This window comes from Bos mutus, chromosome 13 (genome assembly GCF_027580195.1).
Source record: "Bos mutus isolate GX-2022 chromosome 13, NWIPB_WYAK_1.1, whole genome shotgun sequence".
NCBI lineage: Eukaryota > Metazoa > Chordata > Mammalia > Artiodactyla > Bovidae > Bos > Bos mutus.
In genome coordinates, this window is record NC_091629.1 from 36,400,582 (window position 1) to 36,421,176 (window position 20,595).

The 20,595-nt window shown below is 42.1% G+C and overlaps 1 protein-coding gene across 5 annotated transcripts in view; it reads left to right on the forward strand.

The window, feature by feature from the left end:
* DNAAF9 (dynein axonemal assembly factor 9) overlaps nucleotides 1–20,595 on the forward strand; it is a 173,135-nt gene that overhangs the window by 131,131 nt on the left and 21,409 nt on the right. For all 5 annotated transcript variants that reach the window (XM_070381296.1, XM_070381297.1, XM_070381298.1 and 2 more), the window contains 2 exons: nucleotides 2,203–2,328; nucleotides 13,357–13,394. In XM_070381296.1, coding sequence (XP_070237397.1) covers nucleotides 2,203–2,328; nucleotides 13,357–13,394 — 164 coding nt within the window. The remainder of the gene's footprint in view (nucleotides 1–2,202; nucleotides 2,329–13,356; nucleotides 13,395–20,595) is intronic.

A 20,595-nucleotide genomic window follows, 5' to 3' on the forward strand; every position in this document is an offset into this window, starting at 1 on the left:
TTTTCGTTTGCCACCGAAGCAAGCAAGCTTCAGCTTTTTCAGTCCTCCTCCTGTGGAGTTGCAGACAGTCCCCACACTCTAGTCTCAAGCCCCATCCACAAAGTGGCTAGGAAGGAGGAAGCAGGTGTGTCGTCCCCTGGGCCCGCAGGAGAACATGCCAGATCAGGAAAACATGGGCTGTGCTCTTCACTGCTGTCATTATAGTTGGTAATAAAGAAGCTTTTGGCAGTTCTCACAAAGTGCTTTTGTGCTGTGCTGTGGTGTTTTGTTTTGTGCTCATAATAATTAGTATTTGCAACTGGCTAATTGTTTCCAGTAAAGAATAGGCCCAGTTCCAAAGCCCTATTTGGTCTCTTGGATGTGATGGTAAGAATTGGAGGAAAGCCAGGCCAGTGGTGCTGCAGGAGGCAAACAGGAATGTGTCCCCTGCCAGGCCATCTTTTCTCTTATTTAGATCTTGTTCTTATATCTGCTTTGGGCTTCCCTTCTGTTGACTCTACTTGTGGGCTTAGGTTGTGGAAGCCACAGAGCAGGAAAGCTAGAAACCACTTGTTTTCCATCATCTCTAATAATCAAAAAAATAGGTTGGCCCAGTTTCGTCACCTCCTGCCACCTTTCCAGAGTTGAATGTCAGTGGGGGTATAGACCTGGAGTCAAATTTGGTACCTTGACATCGTATAGCTGAGGTCATTTCCATCTTCTATTACTTTAGAGAGTATTTTTGACTCCCCGTCTCTGACTGTACAAGTCTGCATAAGTGCCAGCTGTCCTGGCTGCTCTGGACTTCAGTGACAGTGTATGGCCAACCCACTTGTACTCTCAGAACCAGCAGTTGCCCAGTCACAGCCCCAGTACACTAGGAACATCCGATGGATTTCCTGCTGTGTTGCTCTGTATGACAGTGTTCTTACAGATGGGGCCCATTCCCCTGAGGCTCAGCAGGGAACACATGGCAGACTCAGTGTAGCATATCCATCTCCTTGGAGCTGGACCTTTAAGCTCAATATTGAGGTGAGGGAACACCCCAGAGGCTTCTCAAGTTGAGAATTTTATTTCTTGAATACGGCCTTTATTTTGATTTATAGAATTCTGTGCCATCGGGCAGAGTTTTTTCTTGCCCCTATAGTGGCCTGGTCCCATTCTACTTACTGCTGCAGGTAAGCAGTGATGTTGAGCTTTGACACCAAGTGGAGTATTAGGTTGTTGTTTTAAAAATTGAATTAATGTATTTTTAAATGATAAAATTTTAGAAATGGGGGACAGATTAGTGGCTGCCAGGAACTGGGGATGGGAGTGGAGAGTGAGGGGGAGGTAGGTATGGTTATAAAAGGGCAACACGGAGGGAGCTTTGTGGTGTGAAACTGTTTAGTATCTTTACTATGGTAGAGGAGCCTGCACAGGTGACAGAACTGTATGGAACTGAATACATACACAAATAAGTAGAACTGTAAAAATCTGAGTCTTAAAAAGTTAATTTTAAGGAATTTGAGGGACTGTGTTAGTTTATACTCTAGAATATTATAAAAATCATTCTGTATCTACATTTAAGACAAAGTATCTCTCAAAACAAAAATTGAATTAATGTAAAATGAGGCAAAATTGCAGGCTTAAATTACAAATGTGAAATAGAGCCCAAAAGACACTTGTATGGAATATCTGTTGTTTTAGAAGAAAGAAAGGTAAAGTCCTGCTGGGCTTTTTTTGTTTTTAAATAAAGAAAATAGTGACAAGAAAGAGGCAACATGAAGAGTTAGGTTTTTGCATTCATCATGCAGTTTGGGCAGTTCAGCCAAAGTGGCCAGGTACAGACTCAGAAGCTGGATCACTATGCTCCCTGAAATGAAAGACTTATTAAAGAAAACAGACCAATGCAGGAGCTCTTAACTTGATGAGAAAATACCAAGTCCTGCCCCAGAGCCCCAGGGTCACCTGCAGGCTTCTCTGAAGTGGGTGGGCAGTAGAGTTCTTCCTTCCACTCACTCTTGCACAGTTAGAACTAGTGGAACTCGGAAGTACAGAAACACTGTAAACTGCAGGGGCTCTAAATCATGAGGTGACTTGACCCCAAGGAGGCCTGTTGCTCTCTCCTCTTTTGGTTTCCTTCTACCCTTGCTCCACTTAGCCACTCAGCAAGCATTCCCCTCCTCTCCCACTCTGAAGCTCCAGTCCAGTAAACTTAACTACTCCCTTTTTTCCCCCTAGCTACACAGATGTTATTGATGTTGTCCAGGCTCTGCAGACCCATCCAGACTCAAATGTCAAGTCCTCCTTCACCATTGGTACCATCACAGTGTGTGTGGAGCCGCTGAGCTGCTACATGGAGCACAGGTACGTACTTAGGACCACCTCCAGCCCACAGGATGTGGTGTGTTTAAATGTACAGAAAGCTATTTACCTCCCACCTACCAGTAGGCGACGCATTTTTATGTGTTTGTCTTTTGAAATGCATCAGTTTACCCTCGTGGTGTTTCTGTTTTTCAGTTGCTAAGTCATGTCTGACTCTGCAACCCTGTGGACTGCAGCATGTCAGGCTCCTCTGTCCTCCAGTGTCTCCCATTTACTCAGATTCATGTCCATTGAATCAGTGTTGCTATCTAACCATCTCTTCCTCTCCCACCCCCTTCTCCTTTTCCCTTCAGTCTTTCCCAGCATCAGGGTCTTTTCCAATGAGTCAGCTCTTCATATCAGGTGGCCAGAATATTAAGAGCTTCAGCTTCAGCATCAGTCCTTCCAATGAGTATTCAGGGCTGATTTCCTATAGAATTGACTGGTTTGATCTCCTTGCAGTCCACAGATTCTCAAGGGTCTTCTCCAGAACCACAATTTGAAAACGTCAGTTCTTTGGCATTCAGCCTTCTTTAAATTCCAGCTCTCACATCCCTACATGACTACTGGAAAAACCATAGTTTTGATCATACAGACCTTGGTTGGCAGAGTGACGTCTGTTTTTTAATACACTGTCTAGGTTTGTTATAACTTACCTTGCAAGGAGCAAGCATCTTTTAATTTCATAACTAGAGTTGCTATCTGCAGTGATTTTGGAGTCCAAGAAAATAAAATATGTCACTGCTTCCACTTTTTCCCCATCTATTTGCCATGAAGTGGTGGGACTGTATGCCTTGATCTTAGTTTTGCATGTTGAGTTTCAAGCCAGCTTTTTTACTCTCCGTGTGGCCTGGCATCTTCTCACCACTTTTCTTTGTGCACTAATAAGTCACCCTTCTAGGATAGTGGGACTTGAAATAAATTCTCCCAGAAAAGAAGAATACCCATGGCAGGCTTTTCTTTTCTTCTTTACTGCAGGGAAGGGGCCTTCTGTAATAAGGCACTTGGAGTACCTCACAGATACTTTTTCATGTGGTTAAGCCATCTTAAAGCATCTTACCTCAGTTAATGACATTCATTCTCACTACTAACAAATGAACTTTTTTTTCCTACTTTGGAAATAATATGACAACAACAAAGAAAATTGGGTAATAATTCACCCATAATCTCACTAACTCAATGTAATATTATAATTTTTGTGAAGTCCTTTTTTATCTTTTATATGCATACTTTTTTTAACAGTTGTGATGTACATAAAGCTTTATATCTTTCTTAGGTTAACATAAACATATTATGTAAGTGAACATATATCAGTCAGTCAGTTCAGTCGCTCAGTCATGTCCAGCTCTTTGCGACTCCATGAACCTCAGCACGCCAGGCCTCCCTGTCCATCACCAACTCCCGGAGTCCACCCAAACCCATGTCCATTGAGTCAATGATGCCATCTGCCTCATCCTGCCCTCAGTCTTTCCCAGCTGCGGTTCATGGGGTCACAAAGAGTCCGACACGACTGAGCGACTGAACTGAACTGATGATCAATTTTATTACTCTGTATTCCCATTCCCAAATTGCTTTCTGAGTGGGTTTTATAGTTTATACTGCCTCAGTGGTATCTAGAATTATTTATTTCATCATCAGAGAAGTCCCCACTGAGAAGTTTCAGACATTACATTTTCCCTTTGTAGAGCTGTTTGGAGGGCTCCCCTGTTAGCTCAGCTGGTGAAGAATCCACCTGCAATGCAGGAGACCCCAGTTCAATTCCTGGGTCAGGAAGAACCCCTGGAGAAAGGATAGGCTACCCACTCTAGTATTCTTGGGCTTCCCTGGTAGCTCAGTCGGTATAAAATCTGCCTGCAGTGTGGGAGACCTGGGTTTGATCCCTGGGTTGGGAAGATCCCCTGGAGGCGGGCATGGCAACCCACTCCAGTGTTCTTGCCTGGAGAATCCCTGTGGACAGAGGAGCCTGGCAGGCTGCAGTCCATGGGGTCACAGAGTTGGACACGACAGAGTGACTAAGCACAGCACACATATCACAGACTTGTTTGGGGCTTCCCTGGTGGCTCAGACAGTAAAGAATCTACCTGCAGTGTGGGAGACATGGGTTCAGTCCCTGGGTGGAGAAGATCCTCTAGAGAAGAGAATGAGAAGGAACTGGCTACCTACTCCAGTATTCTTGCCTTTAGAATTCCAAGGACAGAGGCTGCAAAGTTTCCTTTCTCTGTAGCCTTTAGTAGAATATTTCTAAGAATGTATCCAAGATGTGTTATCATGTGGTTTTTCTGATTAGTCCATATATTATTAATCATCTCCTGGCAACTGATTGATCTATCCTTAGATCTTCATCTGAAAAAGCTTCCTTCTTATTTGAGTCCTAAGTTGATATCTTTACACTTCTCATAGAAATTACATTAAAAATTACTACCCTAATTGTCTTAAGTGATCCTAAGAAATGTCTTTACCATTCTCCCTTCTCATTAGCTCTGCTTTCTCTAGGTTCTGCTTTCTCATTAAAAAAAAAAAAAAGCTATTTTTCCTTCTACCTCAAGGTAGGTTATTGTAGTGAATTCTGAGCATCACCATTGTACTTGAGAATGCTGTGTGGACTCTTATATGCCACTTTTTCCACCATCCATGCCTCTTCTTATTCTCAAGTTTTTAGTTAAAGATGAATCAAGCAGAAAGAGGTCTAACATGGGACTGGACACTATCAGAGATACTAACATAGAAAGGTAGGAAAAGATAGTAATAAGCAAAGAACTAGACAAATACTGTTCTATACCATCAAGAAAAAGTTAAGAAGAAGAAAAACTAATAGAGTGGCGTGGGAAGAGTTCAAGGAAGAAGTGTTAAAGGTCTGGGGAAATGGGAAGGTGGGATCTTCCTGTAGTAATGAAAATGTTTCTAAAATGAAATTGTGGCAGTGTTTGCACAGCTCTGTAAATTTACTAAAAAAAAACACAAAACATTGGATCATACACTTTAAATGAGTGAATTTTGTGCTATGCTGATTATATATCAATAAAACTGTTAATTGGAAACAATCAGGGACTTCCCCATGGCTCAATGGTAAGGAATCCACTTGCCAGTGCTAGAGACATTGGTTCAATCCCTGATCCAGGAAGATCTTATATGCCGCAGGGCAACTAAGCCTGTGCTCTGGAGGCAGTGAGTCACACCACTGAGCCCACATGCTGCAGCTGCTGAAGCCAATGTGCTCTAGAGCCTGTACTCCACAGCAACTTTTCCCTAGTTGCAATGAGCAGAGAGAAGCCTGCTCATTGCAACTAGGAAAAAGCCCTCACAGCAACAAAGACCCAGCACAGCCAAAATATAAATTAAAAAAAAAAAACTCATTGCACATCGAGTCAGAGGTTACTGATTAAATCCGTGGTTGGGAACTTTTCCCTAGTTGCAATGAGCAGAGAGAAGCCTGCTCATTGCAACTAGGAAAAGCCCACACAGCAACAAAAACCCAGCACAGCCAAAATATAAATTAAAAAAAAACTCATTGCACATCGAGTTAGAGGTTACTGATTCAATCCGTGGTTGGGAACTTTTCCCTAGTTGCAATGAGCAGAGAGAAGCCTGCTCATTGCAACTAGGGAAAAGCCTGCACAGCAACAAAGACCCAGCACAGCCAAAATATAAATTAAAAAAAAGCTCACTGCACATCGAGTCAGAGGTTACTGATTCAATCTGTGGTTGGGGAACTAGGGTCCTGCATGCCCTGTGATGTGGCAAAAAAAAAAAAAAGACTAGAACGTTATTAAATAACGTTAATCTCATTCCATTAAGAAAAGAATTAGTGTGGGAGGGAGGTTCAAGAGACAAGAGGAAGGGGAAATATGTATACTTATGGCTGATTCACAATCGTCATATGGCAGAAATTGTAAAGCATTTATCCTCCAATTAAAAATTTAAAAAGCAGTAACACATTTACTTAAGAAAGTCTAAAATGAATTGAAAAAGGTAGTCATATACAAAAACATAGAACACTTTACTAATTGTAAAATTTTAAAAATAGTTGGTAAATTTCTTTAATTTCTGATATAAAACTTAAAGATAGAACTATTAAAGTAAATATAACATGGACTTCCTTGGTGGCGCAGTGGATAAGAATCCACCTGCCAACACAGAGAACACTGGTTCAATCCCTGGTCTGGAGATTCCACATTCCACAGAGTGACTAATCCTATGTGCCACAACTACTGAACCTGCACTCTAGAACCCACGAGCAGCAACTGCTGAGCTTTCATGCTGCAACTACTGAGTCTTGTATGCCTTGGAGCCCATGATCCACAAGAGAAGGCTCCTCAATGAGAAGCCATCTCAGTGAGAAGCCACGCACCACGACAAAGTGTGTAACCCCCACTCACCGCAGCTAGAGAAAGTCCACGAAAAGCCACAAAGACCTAGTGCATTCAGAAAATAAATATAACAAAACATGCTAATGGATACACAATACATATATGTATTTATTAAAGTATTATTAAATGACAGAAGTAGTAAAAAGATTAAGTGACCAGTGTTAAGCCCGTACATTTGTAAAAAGTCCAGGAATTCCCTGGAAGTCCAAGAAACCTAGATGTCCATCAATGGATGAATGAATAAAGAAGTTGTGGTACATATACACAATGGAATATTACTCAGCCATAAAAAGGAATGGATTTGAGTCACTTCTAGTGAGGTAGATGAACCTAGAGCCTGTTATACAGAATGAAACGGGCAGTGAGAGTGCCAAACCTGTGGCCTGGGTTCGATCCCTGGTCAGGGAACTAAGATCCCAACAGCTGCATGTCACGGTCAAAAAAAGAAAGAAAAGAAATCCTTATAAGGCCAACTGTGGTAGATTAAAATTCTGGCCATACATTAAAACGTGTATATTATCATATGTGAAACAAATCGCCAGTCCAGGTTTGATGCATGATACAGGATGCTCGGGGCTGGTGCACTGGAATGACCCAGAGGGATGGTTTGGGGAGGGAGGTGGGAGGGGGGTTCAGGATGGGGAACACATGTACACCTGTGGTGGATTCATGTCAGTGTATGGCAGAACCAATGCAATATTGTAATTAGCCACCAATTAAAATAAATAAATTTATATTAAAAATTCTGGGCATAGCAAAAGCAGCCCTTCCCATCAGGACTTAAGTTGAATCTACTTTTCACCCCTTGAATCTTGGCTCAGGCATTGTGACTTGGCTTTGGCCAATGGGTCCTCAAGAAGCATGAAACAAGCCAAGGCTTGAAAAGCATTTTACACTTTGGGGCTTGCCCTCTCTTGCTTCTGGGAGTTAAGAACCACCATCTGAAGAGGCTGTTGGAGGGTGAAAGACCATGTAGATAGAGAGCCCCAGCCATCCATTCCTACCATCTAGACCAAGACCACTGTTGGGCCTGTGAGTGAGACCATCTTAAAGAGTCATCACCCCCCCTAAGCTATACCCAGGCTGAAACAACTGCCCATTCAACCTATAGAATCATGAGAAATAATAAATCATCCTTATTTTAAGCCACTTAGTTTTGGGGTGATTTACTATGTTGCAACTTGTGTAGGAAAATAGGTACTTTCATATACTTTTTTCCCCCATACTGTTGATAGGAATGTAAAATGATTTAATCTCTTTGGAGTCAAATATGGCCATTCCATTGCTAGAATTTTATTATACAGTCATATTTTTAGAAATGTGCAAAGATATATATGTCTATATAGGAGTATTTGTTTCAGGCTGAATTTTTATTTTTTATTTATATATTTTTTTAAAGTTGTGAGTTTAAATTTTATTCAGGGTCTTAACTGAGGACTATAGTCCAGGACACAGGTCTGAGGAATTCAGGCAGAATTATTAATTCTGAACTGTAGAGCCCACTCCACCATGTTTAGTTGGGGAGGAATTTACTAATGGACAAAATAGCTTGAAAAGCCCCTGGGAGGGTCAGACTGTATTGATGAGGCATCCAGGTGGAACACTCAAACTTCAGTAGCGCTGCCCCAGTGAGATCCCCCTCGGGCTGTCTGAGGCTATCTCAGTCACTTCTTCCACCAGAAAATGGCGTCTGCTTCCAATACATCCCCTCATTCACTGTGTTCTTTGCCACTTGGAGTCTCATTGGTAAAACTTAGGTCATATGCTTATACCAGATGGCAGGAATGGCCAGAAAAGCAGTTTTCTGCCATTTATTTGAAGGACAGGCTTCCTCAATCCAAGTCTGGGAAAAGTGTTTAGAAGGTATGGGCAGTCTGAAATATAATAGATGTGCTCTACGGTGTTCAAGACAATAATGTTAATAATATCAAATGGAAATAACCCAAATGCTCATTAGTAAGTGACTGGTTCAATTTGAGGATATTCATATAATGGAAGCAGGTGGCACAGTGGTAAAGAATCTGCCTACCAGTGCAGGAGACACAAGAGATGCAGATTTGATCCCTGAGTTGGGAAGATGCCCTGGAGAAAGAAATGGCAACCCACTCCAGTATTCTTGCCTGGAAAATCCCATGGACAGAGAAGCCTGGCAGGGTATAGCCCATGGGGTCACAAAAATTCAGACACAACTTAGTGAATGAGCATGTGTAATGGAATACTATGCAGGCATTTTTTTAAATTAGGTAGATTTTATGTACTGATATGGAAAATGCCCATAATACTTTGTGAAGTGAGAAAAGAAAATTACCAAAACAATATGTATTCTTTAAATGTCTATATGACTAAACATAGAAAATATCTGGAACAATACATCCCAAACTGTGAATAGTGGTTTCTTCTGGGAAATGGTTAGTTCCTTGGGGGCAGATGTTAGATGATGTGTAAAACATTTGATATTTTATAGTACCATGTATATTGCTTCTTTTAATATAACAGCTTTATTGAAATGTAATACACATATCATAAAATTCACTGTTTTAAAATGTCCCTTCCAGTCACTTCCCATTTCTTTTTTTTCCCAATCCCTGGCAACTAGTCTACTTTCTGTTTCTGTGGATATGCTTATTCTGGATATGTTCGTATATGTTGCCTTTTGTGCCTGGCTTCTTTCAAGGTTCATCCATGCTGTGGCATGTGTCAGTGTTTCATTCCTTTTTATGGACAAATACGCCATTGTATAGATATATCACATCTTTTTTATCCACTCATCAGTTGATGGACATTAGAGTTTTTTACATTTGGCTATCATAAATATACTGCTATGAATGTTTATGTTTAAGTTTTAATATGGTCATATGTTTTTCTGTTCTCCTGGGTAGAATTGTTGGGTCATATACTAACTATTTAACTTTTGGAGGAACTACAAACTGTTATCCAAAGCCATTGCACCATTTGCATCCTCACCAGCAATATATGAGGGTTCCCATTTCTCCACGTCTTTACCAATACTTGTTATTGTCTGTCTTCAGTGATATTACAGTTTTAGGGGCTTTCCTAGTGGTCCAGTTAAGAATCTGCCTTGTAATGCAAAAGAAAGAGGAGGAAAAAAATATATTACAGTTTAGGAAGGAGGATGATATGTATAGAAGGAAAGGAATTGAGCTGTCATTTGTTTTCTGCTGTTTTTTAGACACTGTGATGCTTTACCTCTTTCAGTCCTCAAAATCCCTTTAAGTATTTTGGGAGGCATTTAAGGTAAGCATCATTACCATGTTTTACCGTGAGGAAGCTGATGCTCAGAAAAGTTAAATAATTTCCCGAATGCCACATCCATGGCATGTACACAGTCAGTCGTGATATGGGGTGGGAAGTACTATAATAAAAACTCCATGTAATTTTACAAGAATTGTTAAAAACAGTGATATCTCAATGAGAAGTTGCATAAATGTGCAAGTCCGTGTGTTGAGTATTTTCTTTGCAGCTCTTTAAAGTGAGTAACTTAATGACCCTCTAACCTGTCAGAGGTTTAAAATACGAGCTTCCAACCTGTAACTGGATAAGATGCATGGAGAGGGAGCATTGCTCAACTTCGTCTCAGATGCTACTGGTATGAATTGCTGTGCACTGCTGCAGGAAAGCAAGCAGGACACTGAGAAGGGCTTTTAAGGCATATACTGTAAAGTCACAGGAACATCATCGAAAAACCTACAAATAATAAATGCTGGAGAAGATGTGGAGAAAAGGGAACCCTCTTACACTGTTGGTGGGAATGTAAATTGACACAGCCACAATGGAGAATAGTTTGGAAATTTCTTTTAAAAACTAGGGATAAAACCTACCATGTCATCCAGCAATCCCACTACTGGGCATATACCCTGAGAAAGCCATTCTAAAAGACACATGTACCCCAGTGTTCATTGCAGTACTGTTTATAGAAGGCAGGTCATGGAAGCAATCTAGCTGTTCATTGATAGATGAATGGATAAAGCAGTTGTGGTACATATATACAATGGAATACTATTCAGCCATAAAAAGGAATGAATTTGAGTCAGTTCCTAGTGAAGTGAATGAACCCAGAGCCTGTTATACAGAGTTAAGTAAGTCAGAAAGAGACAAATGTCGTACATTAACGCCTATATTGGAAACCTAGAAAAATGGTCTTGATGAACCTGTTATTAGGACAGCAGTAGAGACAAAGACATGAAGAACAGACTTGTGGACACAGTGAGGGAGGCAGAGAGGGAGGTGAATTGAGAGAGTAGCACTGAAGCATATGTAAAATAGATAGCCAGTGAGAATTTGCTGCATGACACAGGAAGCTCAAGCCAGTGCTCTGTGACAGCCTAGAGGGGTGGGATGGGGTGGGAGGTGGGAGGGAGTTTCAAGAGGGAGGGGTCATATATATACCAATGGCTGATTCATGTTGATGCATGGTAGGAACCAGCACAACATTGTAACAGTTATTCTCCAATTATAAATAAATTTAAAAAGTTACAGGCACTTACTTGAGGGGACAGACATTTTCTAAGAATGCATTTGTGGACTTTCCTGGTGGTCCAGTGGTTAAGAATCTGCCAGTGCAGAGGACATGGATTCAATCCCTGGTCTGGAAAGTTTCCACATGCTGTGGGGCAACTAAGCCTGAGCACTGCAGCTACTGAAGCCCAAGTGCCCTATAGCCCGTGCTGTGCAACAAGAGAAGCCACTGCAATGAGAAGCCAGCACACTGCAACTAGAGAGTAGCCTCTACTCACCACAACTAAAGAAAGCCTGTGCATAGCAATGAAGACCCAGCACAGCCAAAAATAAATACTTTTTTTAAAGAATACATTTGCTCTGCAGCTGACCCTTCAGTGGACTATGAGTACAGTGAAGTCAGTGAGCTCTGTTCTTGGGAGACTCAAGTGAGGATCTCTCTCTCTTTGTTCTGGGGCTCCTAACCTTATTCAGAGCACATTGGGGTTCCTCTGTGGAATTCTTTAGAAACCGTGAAGGAATCAGGCAGGTGAACTAGATCCACAGCCCAAAGTTATACTTACCCAAGTGGCTCACTCATCCACGAAATTTGGTTCCAAATGGTGTGTGTCTGAGCATTGTCAAAAATCAAATTAAAAAATGAAGATTTGCCACCACCAAGGAAATTGCAAGAGAAAAACTCCCCTAAGTGTTTTGAACAGCATTAATACCTGCCAACTAGACAAGCAACAATTCAGAGGGTGACTTCAGCAAACATCTTACTTGCAGGGGTAGACAGCACAGGAGCTTTGTGGTGTTAAACAAACCTGGGCCCCTGTGTAAACCCTCCCATTTCCTAGCTGCAGGTAGGACCTTCGGAGAAGGCAATGGCACCCCACTCCAGTACTTCTGCCTGGAAAATCCCATGGATGGAGGAGCCTGGTAGGCTGTAGTCCATGGGGTCGCTAGAGTCGGACACGACTAAGCGACTTCACTTTCACTTTTCACTTTCATGCATTGGAGAAGGAAATGGCAACCCACTCCAGTGTTCTTGCTTGGAGAATCCCAGGGACGGGGAAGCCTGGTGGGCTGCCGTCTATGGGGTCGCACAGAGTCAGACACGACTGACGTGACTTAGCAGCAGCAGCAGCAGGTAGGACCTTGGGCCAAGTGCTTAGCTTGCTTAGCCACCATGAACCCACTGTTTGCAGCTTTTAAGTACCCAAGGCACAGGGTGGATGTGAGAATAAAATTGTATGTGTGAACTGCTTGCCCAGTGCCCAGTCAAAGCCTTTGATGAAAGATAGCTCTTTTCATTAGTATTGGCTTTCTTCACCAAGAAGAGCACTGTGGTGTTTTAGAAGTTTTAAAACACTAAGAATATTGAGTTTTTCTCTGGAGCTTACTACAGAGCTACAGTTGTTAACTCATACTTTGAATTAGTCTGTTAGTCTATCCTCAATCTATTCAGTCAGTCTCCTACATTTCATTCACCATTCGAGCTTAGAATAAGGTTAAAGGGTGCGGGGTCTTCTGTGGTGGTCCGGTGGTTAAGAATCCTCCTTGTAATGTAATGTAATCCTCCTTGTAATGCAGGTTTGACCCCTGACCCATGAACTAAGATCCCACATGTTGTGGGGCATCTAAGCCTGTGTGCCACAGCTAGAGAGTCTGCATGCCATAATGAAAGATCCCGCTTGACACAACTAACACCAGACACAGCCAAATAAATAAACAAATGCTTTTTAAAAAAGATGAAAGGGGAACCCGGATTTAGTTGTGCACATAACAGGAAATATGGCAACTTTGTTGTTGAAGGCCCTTGGCAGAATTAGGCAAGTGTAATTTTTCTCATTTTCCCTTGAAAGTTTCCCTGTACTAACAGGACAGTATCTCTCCAGGGTAAAAGAAAAAGACCAATCTCTCTTTCTCCATTTCCTATAGTCTTGGTAGTTGAACAGGGATCTCCTGTTCAACATTCCACCAAGAGTTGGCCACGTTGGGACTTTTTTAGGGTTTCTGGCTTAGGGAACTCTGGTTCAAAACTATGAATACCTTTTGTATAACCATGGCTATCCTTAATGTTCAGTGTTACCTGCCAGTTGCCCCACTGAGTAAGCCATTTTATATGTTAGTGATAGTCAAAATTTTGCGAGAAATCAGTGAAAATTGAGATTAATTGTTTTAAATATTTGTTTTCTCTCCGTAGATTCCTGTTTCCTAAATTTCTTGACCAGTGTTCGCAAGGTAAGCAATGTGCTCTACATCCTGCTTGCATGCCTTTCAAAGTCTGTTTGGATGCAACAGACTTTTCTTCATGTTCCCACCTACCATTCTGAAATCTAAAACAAAACTGATCCAGGGAGAACTGGGGCATTTTTTGCTGTTATCTTATTTGAGAGGTGGATTTCTTCTAAGAGTTTGTCTCAATGATAATAAATTGCCATGTCAACACCTCTTTTGAGCTGCGCTTAACTCTGCCCTCCATTCCAACTAATGTCAGTTGACTGAATAAGTATTCCTAGCCTGCGAATCAGCAAGATTTTGATGCATTTCTCCTGTCCCATGAGTGCAGAGTATGGCCCAGTAGAACCTTCTCCTTTAACCCTCTGCTGCATACACTGAGATTTTCCACATCTGCTTATATATAGAAAAATCCACCTATCTTTAGGTTGTACTCAACCTTGCATTGTCGTACCATCTTGCAGTCTGGAAGCAGCACTTTTTAGTCAGATTAGCTTTAGTGGCTGGAAACCCAGAGTAAATTCTAAATTTTCTACAGTAGTGATAAAATGCTTATTGTTGTCAGAAGACCTGGGGTCTGGGCTTCCTGAAGCAGCCCAGCAAGTAGAAATCAGATGGAAGAAAATAACTCAGTGTCCCCAGCACAGTTCTGCCCTGCTGATCCCATTGCCAGTCTACAGGGAATGGGGACCACAGAGCATTAGCAGAGCTGTTGTCTTGGGAAAGAGCTGAGCTGGAGGCTGTGCAGAGCAGGAGACTGGGTCACTGGAGAGAAGAATTTACGTGTTTGGCTGCTGCACTGAGGAGTCTCAAGTCCAGCTTTTTAGAGGCCCTTGTTGCTTTTTAGGCACTGCTCCCTAGAAGCAGAGTTGAATGGAGGTTAGCTGGGTCTATCCACAGTGTCCACCCAAGGTAGATCAAAGAGATTTTTGAGGGGCTGGGTCAATAGGATGTGGTAACAGGCTGGATGGAGGACATTGAAACAAGACATATCTGGAATGACTTCTAGGTTCCTAGCTTGGGAGATTGGGAAAGTTGATGGTACATATCCTTGAAATAGACTACATAGGAAAAAACATAGGTCCAGGAGATAACCAAGGAGAGCTGTCTGGTCCTTTGATAAATGCTTGGAAGTCATCATCAAAGCCAAGGGTGTGGGCTATAGTCTGCCCCATGTCCACCACCTGATCACACGGTGTTTGCCACCCTAGTGCCACTTGGCTTCTTGACACTTTCTCCTTCAGTGGCCTTCTCCCTTTTTTGCATGTGGGAAAAGCGATCAGGCTGCCTTGGCAGAGAACCTTAGGGAAGTGCTCTATCTTTACCATCCATGAACCTGGGCCAATATTACAAGAGGATAGCCCTTTTAAAGCCAAGACAGGATGAGTTCTTTCTGGCATTTGGTAGGCATATTTCATTAAAAGAGCCTTCCAACTCATTGTTCAAAGGCAATGTATGTCAATTCTGTGCTTATATAAAGAAAGCTAGGGGGAATTCCCTGGTGGCCCAGTGGTTAGGACTTGGTGCTTTCACTACCACAGCCCAAATTCAATCCCTCGTCAGGGAACTTAAAAGAAAGCTAGGGATGTGATCAGATGTGGACAGGTGCCTTTGAGACCATATATGCTGTTTTCTGAAGTGCAAGGGGCTGGTTAAGTGGTAGTGCCTTAGTAAACATCTTCCCCTTACATCTGGGCACAGAGGACCCTATAGACTAATCTGACCTGGTTCACCATGAGCACTGGCCTTCTGGGAAAACAGGAGATAAGGGCAAGTATTTCTCCTCGGAGATTTAGTGCCTTTCTTAGAGGTGGAATCTGCCGCCGGTAGACAAACATTTCATGTCCCCAGGGAGCATTTGCCTCCTTTGCTCCTGTTCATAAGTCAAGCTCTGATTCATTGCTTTTATAACAAGGGATTATTTTACAGTGAGAAAAGCACTGTATTGCAACCACAAAATGATGTGTATTACAGAAATCCAAGGATTAGGGAATAATCTCAGTGCTTAAACGACCAGCACAGCTCATTATAATGCTAGCTTTAAAGCAGAGAGCAGACATTTTGCTCCCATGATCTGCTTTTAGAAGTATCTATATGGTGGAGGAAATGGCAACCCACTCCAGTATTCTTGCCTGGAGAATCCCAAGGATAGGGGAGCCTGGCTGGCTACAGTCCATGGAGTCGCCAAGAGTCGGGCACAACTTAGCAACTACACAGATATAGAAGACAAACTGGTGGTTACCAAAAGAGAGACAAAAGTGTGGTGGGACAAATTACGTGTATGGGATTAAGAAATTAAAAACTCCTATGTATAAACAGCAACAAGTTTATATTGTATCAGATAAAGAATTATAGCCTTTATTGTATAATAACATTCAATGGAGTATAATCTGTAAAAATACTGAATCACTGTGCTGTATACGTGAAACTAGTATAATATTGTAAATCTTCTATACTACAATTTAATAATTAAAAAATTATCAAAAAAGAAATATCTATAGATTTTTGAGGTTTGATTTCTTCTAGGCTGCTGGAAGCCTTTAGCCAGACTGAGATGGTCAAACAGACCTCAGAGATGTTTCTCCCCTTTTGGGAATGTGCCAGGCCAGGCTGCCTGCTCACTCACAGCCCAGACTTGTGAGGCATTGGCTAAATCAGAGTATCCATTCCTTTGTACATAGCAGGAGGATGGCCCAAGCAGGATGAAACTGCCCACAATGGCCTCTTCACCTTGTGCTCCAGATAACTGCTGTACCTTGCCTTAATGATGGCATTTCCTCTTGGCAGGTAGCAGTTTGCATAGCTGGCCTAAGGAATGCTGGGGATAATCCTTTTGCTTGTTTCTCCATAAAGCAAAGCCCCTTTTCTATGTCCAATTCCTGACCTAGAATCCAAAGCCCACAGGGTTTGTCTACATGATACTAATGGGGAAACAGGACTTTGAGAAGGTGTCTGTCAGAGACTCAGACCCTAACTTTTTCTCAGGCAGGCCAAGCCTGTGCTTGTGATTCTGGTGCATGCCGCTCAGGTTGGCATGTTTGCAGTAGACTGACTCTTCAGTTTCTTTTGCCCAAGAAGATACTAAATAGAATCCAAGGGCCTTTGCAGAGATCTCTCGGCCTTTCCTGGCTCCTCACTGCAAGATACACCACAGCTATTCTTGTCTTCACCCTGGGACTTTCATGGACCCTTGCAGGAGCTGGCTCTCATAACTGCCCTCTCTGGAATGTGCTGACCCTTCTAGAACCCTACCTACTTCCCCACTGTGCCACATTCTGGGCCTGGCTGCCTAGTCTTGTCTTACTTAGTTTCCAGAGGCCCCAGCCACTTCCTGTAGCTGCACCAGGACATGGGGTTCTGGCAGTAAGCTCACCAGACTGTCCTCATTGCCTGCTCGCAGCCTCCAAAGTGACCTTTTTAATGGGAATGGGAGCACAGGCACTGCCAGTGTCACCTTTCTTAGGAGGCTTCTCTGACACTCTGACTGCAGATGGTCCATCTTAATGTTAAAGCTTATGACAAGGAAGCCATATGAGCAGCCTTTTTAAAACTGAATAAACAAAAAGTAGACATATTCTACATTTGAATTTCTAAGTCTTATGCTATTACCATATCTAAGCCATACGTGAAAACCTAGGAGATAGAAGTTGTAAGTGTGGAAGAAGTTGTTAAGAAACTACGGTTTTGTATATTCGTGTATACTTGTATATGCATAGACCATCTGAGGAGACATACCCCAAATCCGCTTATTAGTGGTTGCCTCTGGGGAGAAGTAAGGTTCAGGGTGCCAGAGAAGGGAAGAAGAAACTTTATACTGAACCCTTTCATACCTTAATGAATTTTGCACCAAAATATGTATATCTAATCTTAGCTACCTTTTAAAATGGCTGTCTGATGAATGATACTTGCTCAGATTTGCAAGTGGGAAAATTTTTGGCATGTGGGTACCCACAGCTTAGTTGTTTAGGCAGCTACCTCAGAGGTCAGGTTGCACATGCCTTTTATTATACTTAGTTCATTTATTCATCTGTTCAGCAAATCTTTATCCTATACCTTCTCTAACCCAGTCCTAAGGGATTAGGGAAGTCTTCTGGAAGGATGCTGTTTAAATTGTCTACAACCTGAAGTAGGAGTTGGTCCTTCAAAAAAGAAAGGAGGGAAAAGATAGTTCCAGACAGAAGAAACAGCAGGAAAGAAGACCTGATGGTGACTAGAGCCTTGAAGAAGTGCAGCATGCGGGTAGGTCAGACTGGCCAAAAAGTTTAGATATCAGCCTACAAGTAATTGGGATGCTGTAAATGTGTTAAGTGGGGAAATGATTTGATCAGATTTATGTTTTTGAAAGATTACTTTGACTACAGGAGAAAGAATGAATTGTAGTAAAGGAAGCCTGGAAGTGGAGAGAATGAGCACAGAGCTAGTAAAGAGCAGTGGTCTAAACTAGGCAAATGGTAGCAGGGACTGAGAGTGGAGGATGGACTATGGCCCAGGTTTGGGGAATTCAGCAGTCAGTGTGCCCTTACCAAGTGACCACTTGAATGTCAGGGGAAGCCACCGAGAAAACTCACCTTTGAATCCTCAGAGGTCTCTCAAGCACTCTGCAGAGGCAGATGGGCTGTATTTGCCTAAGGCTGACTGACTTGCTGTGGAGCACTAACAGATACTTGAGAAGAGCAGGACTCATGTCTCTGAACCAAAAAGCCAATAGATTCCCAAACAGCTTGTTAAACACCCAGGAAGCAGATTCTGTACTCAGCAGTCAAGCCTTACTTCCTGACATTTACAATCTTAGACATATTGTATACCTTTTGTGTACATCATGCTAAATGCCGGGCTGGATGAATCACAAACTAGCATCAAGATTGCTGGGAAAAATATCAACAACCTCAGCTATGAAGATGATACCATTTTAATGGCAGAAAATAAAGAGGAACTAAAGAGCCTCTTGATAAGGGTGAAAGAGGAGAATGAAAAAGCTGGCTTGAAACTCAACAGTTAAAAAAAAATCAAGATTGTGACAAATAGAAAGAGAAAAAGTGGAAGGAGTGACAGATTTTATTTTGGGGAAAAATTTTTATTTTTCAAAATCATTGTGGATGGTGACTGCAGCCATGAAATTAAAAGATGCTTACTCCTAGGAAAGAAAGCTATGACAAACCCAGATCACGTTTTAAAAAGTAGAGACATCACTCTGCCAACAAAGGTCTATATAGTCAAAGCTATGGTTTTTCCAGCAGTCATGTATGGATGTGAGAGTTGGACTATACAGAAGGCTGAATGCCAAAGAATTGATGTTTTTCTAATTGTGGTGCTGGAAAAGATCTTGACAGTCCGTTGGACTGCGAAGACATCCAACCCAGTCAGTCCTAAAGGAAATCGACCCTGAATATTCATTGGAAGGACTGATGCTGAAACTGAAGCTCCAGTACTTTGGCCACCTGCTGTGAAGAGTTAACTCAATGATGCTGGGAAAGATTGAAGGCAAGAGCAGAAGGGGACAACAGAGGATGAGATGGTTGCATGGCATCATCAATTCAATGGACATGAGTTTGAGCAAACTCTGGGAGATGGTGATGGACAGGAAAGCCTGGCATGCTGCAGTCCATGGAGTCACAAAAAGATGGATATGATTTAGCAACTGAACAATGACAACATACCCTTTGTGTATGCCTTGTCCCCATCGTAACACATGACCATTGACATGAATCTCCTAACCCCTGCTCCCTGGTTGTGAATGGAATATGGTTATGAGGTTAGAGTCAATCTTTAGAGTTTGGGAACACTTTTTAAGTATGATTGGTGAGAGGAAGTATCACTGACTTCTGCCCCAGACCAGAGGCAAAGGCCAAGGCCAGGGGTCCTGGAAGCTGCTTTCAAACTAGTGATAGCCACTCATCTAAACCATGGGCTCAGTAATCTAGGCTGGTGAGAGTCACGTGACTTAGCTTCCTGTGTGTTGCTGTGGCTAACTAAGGTCCACGTGCAGCAGCCATCCCTGTCCGTCTGAGGAATGGATCAGTCCAGTCTCCTTGATGTAGATGATGGTGCTGGTAGTAGTGTCAGGTTACATTTAATGAGTTCTTTCTTTCTGTAGCCTGTGATAAGCATTTCACTGCTAACCTGGAGGTGCATGTTCCCATCTAACAGAGGAGGATTTAGGGCTCAGAGAGAAAGTTGAGCAGCTTGCCTAATGTTACCTATGAATAATTAGTAGAACCCAGAATTCAAACTCAGATTTTCTTGACTCTAAAACTCATGCTTTCATCTTTATACTGTCTTTTTTTACAAATAAGAAGAAGATAAATAAAAATATAAATCATATTTTAAGCATTGCCCATGTTATTCAAAGGAGCTCTCCTAAGTTTAGAGAAAGGGAGACAGCAGGGTGGCATGAGGGGTGGATTGGACTGGTAAGGTATTAGAGAAGATCTTAAAGAAGAAGTAGGCTAGTGAACAAAGTACAGAGTAGTATAATATGCCACTAATCATGGGGGAAATGTATATATACACATTTGCTTGTATAATTCAGCATATATCTGGAAGAAGACTCTGATAAATGTGGTTGTCTTCAGGAAAAGGTAGTAGGTAGCTGGGGAGAAAGGGAATTTGTTTTCTCTTGTGAACTCTTCCATACATTATGACTTTTGCCCTCAGAAACTAAGTATAGCTAATTTTTAAAAAAAACCAAACACTTTATTGAAGTAAATAGTATTAGTAAGAGTCCTCTGTACTGAATCTTATTATTCAGAGTCCTAGTTACACGGTTATTTAGGAAAGCTGAAGTCTTACAACTTAGAGACATTGCTGCTGCTGCGTCGCTTCAGTCGTGTCTGACTCTGTACGACCTCATAGACGGCAGCCCGCCAGGCTCCCCCGTCCCCGGGATTCTCCAGGCAAGAATACTGGAGTGGGTTCCCATTTCTTTCTCCAATGCATGGAAGTGAAAAATGAAAGTGAAGTCGCTCAGTTGTGTCCGACTCTTAGCGACCCCATGAACTGCAGCCTACCAGGCTCCTCCATCCATGGGATTTTCCAGGCAAGAGTACTGGAGTGGGATGCCACTGCCTTCTCCTTAGAGACATTATGAACTAATTATTTATAAAACTAGTCTCTGTTAGTGAAAAGATTAATGATGAGCGTTAAATCTTTTTAGATACAAGACTAATTACAACATCTATGAGAATGCTATTAAAAAATAGAATAT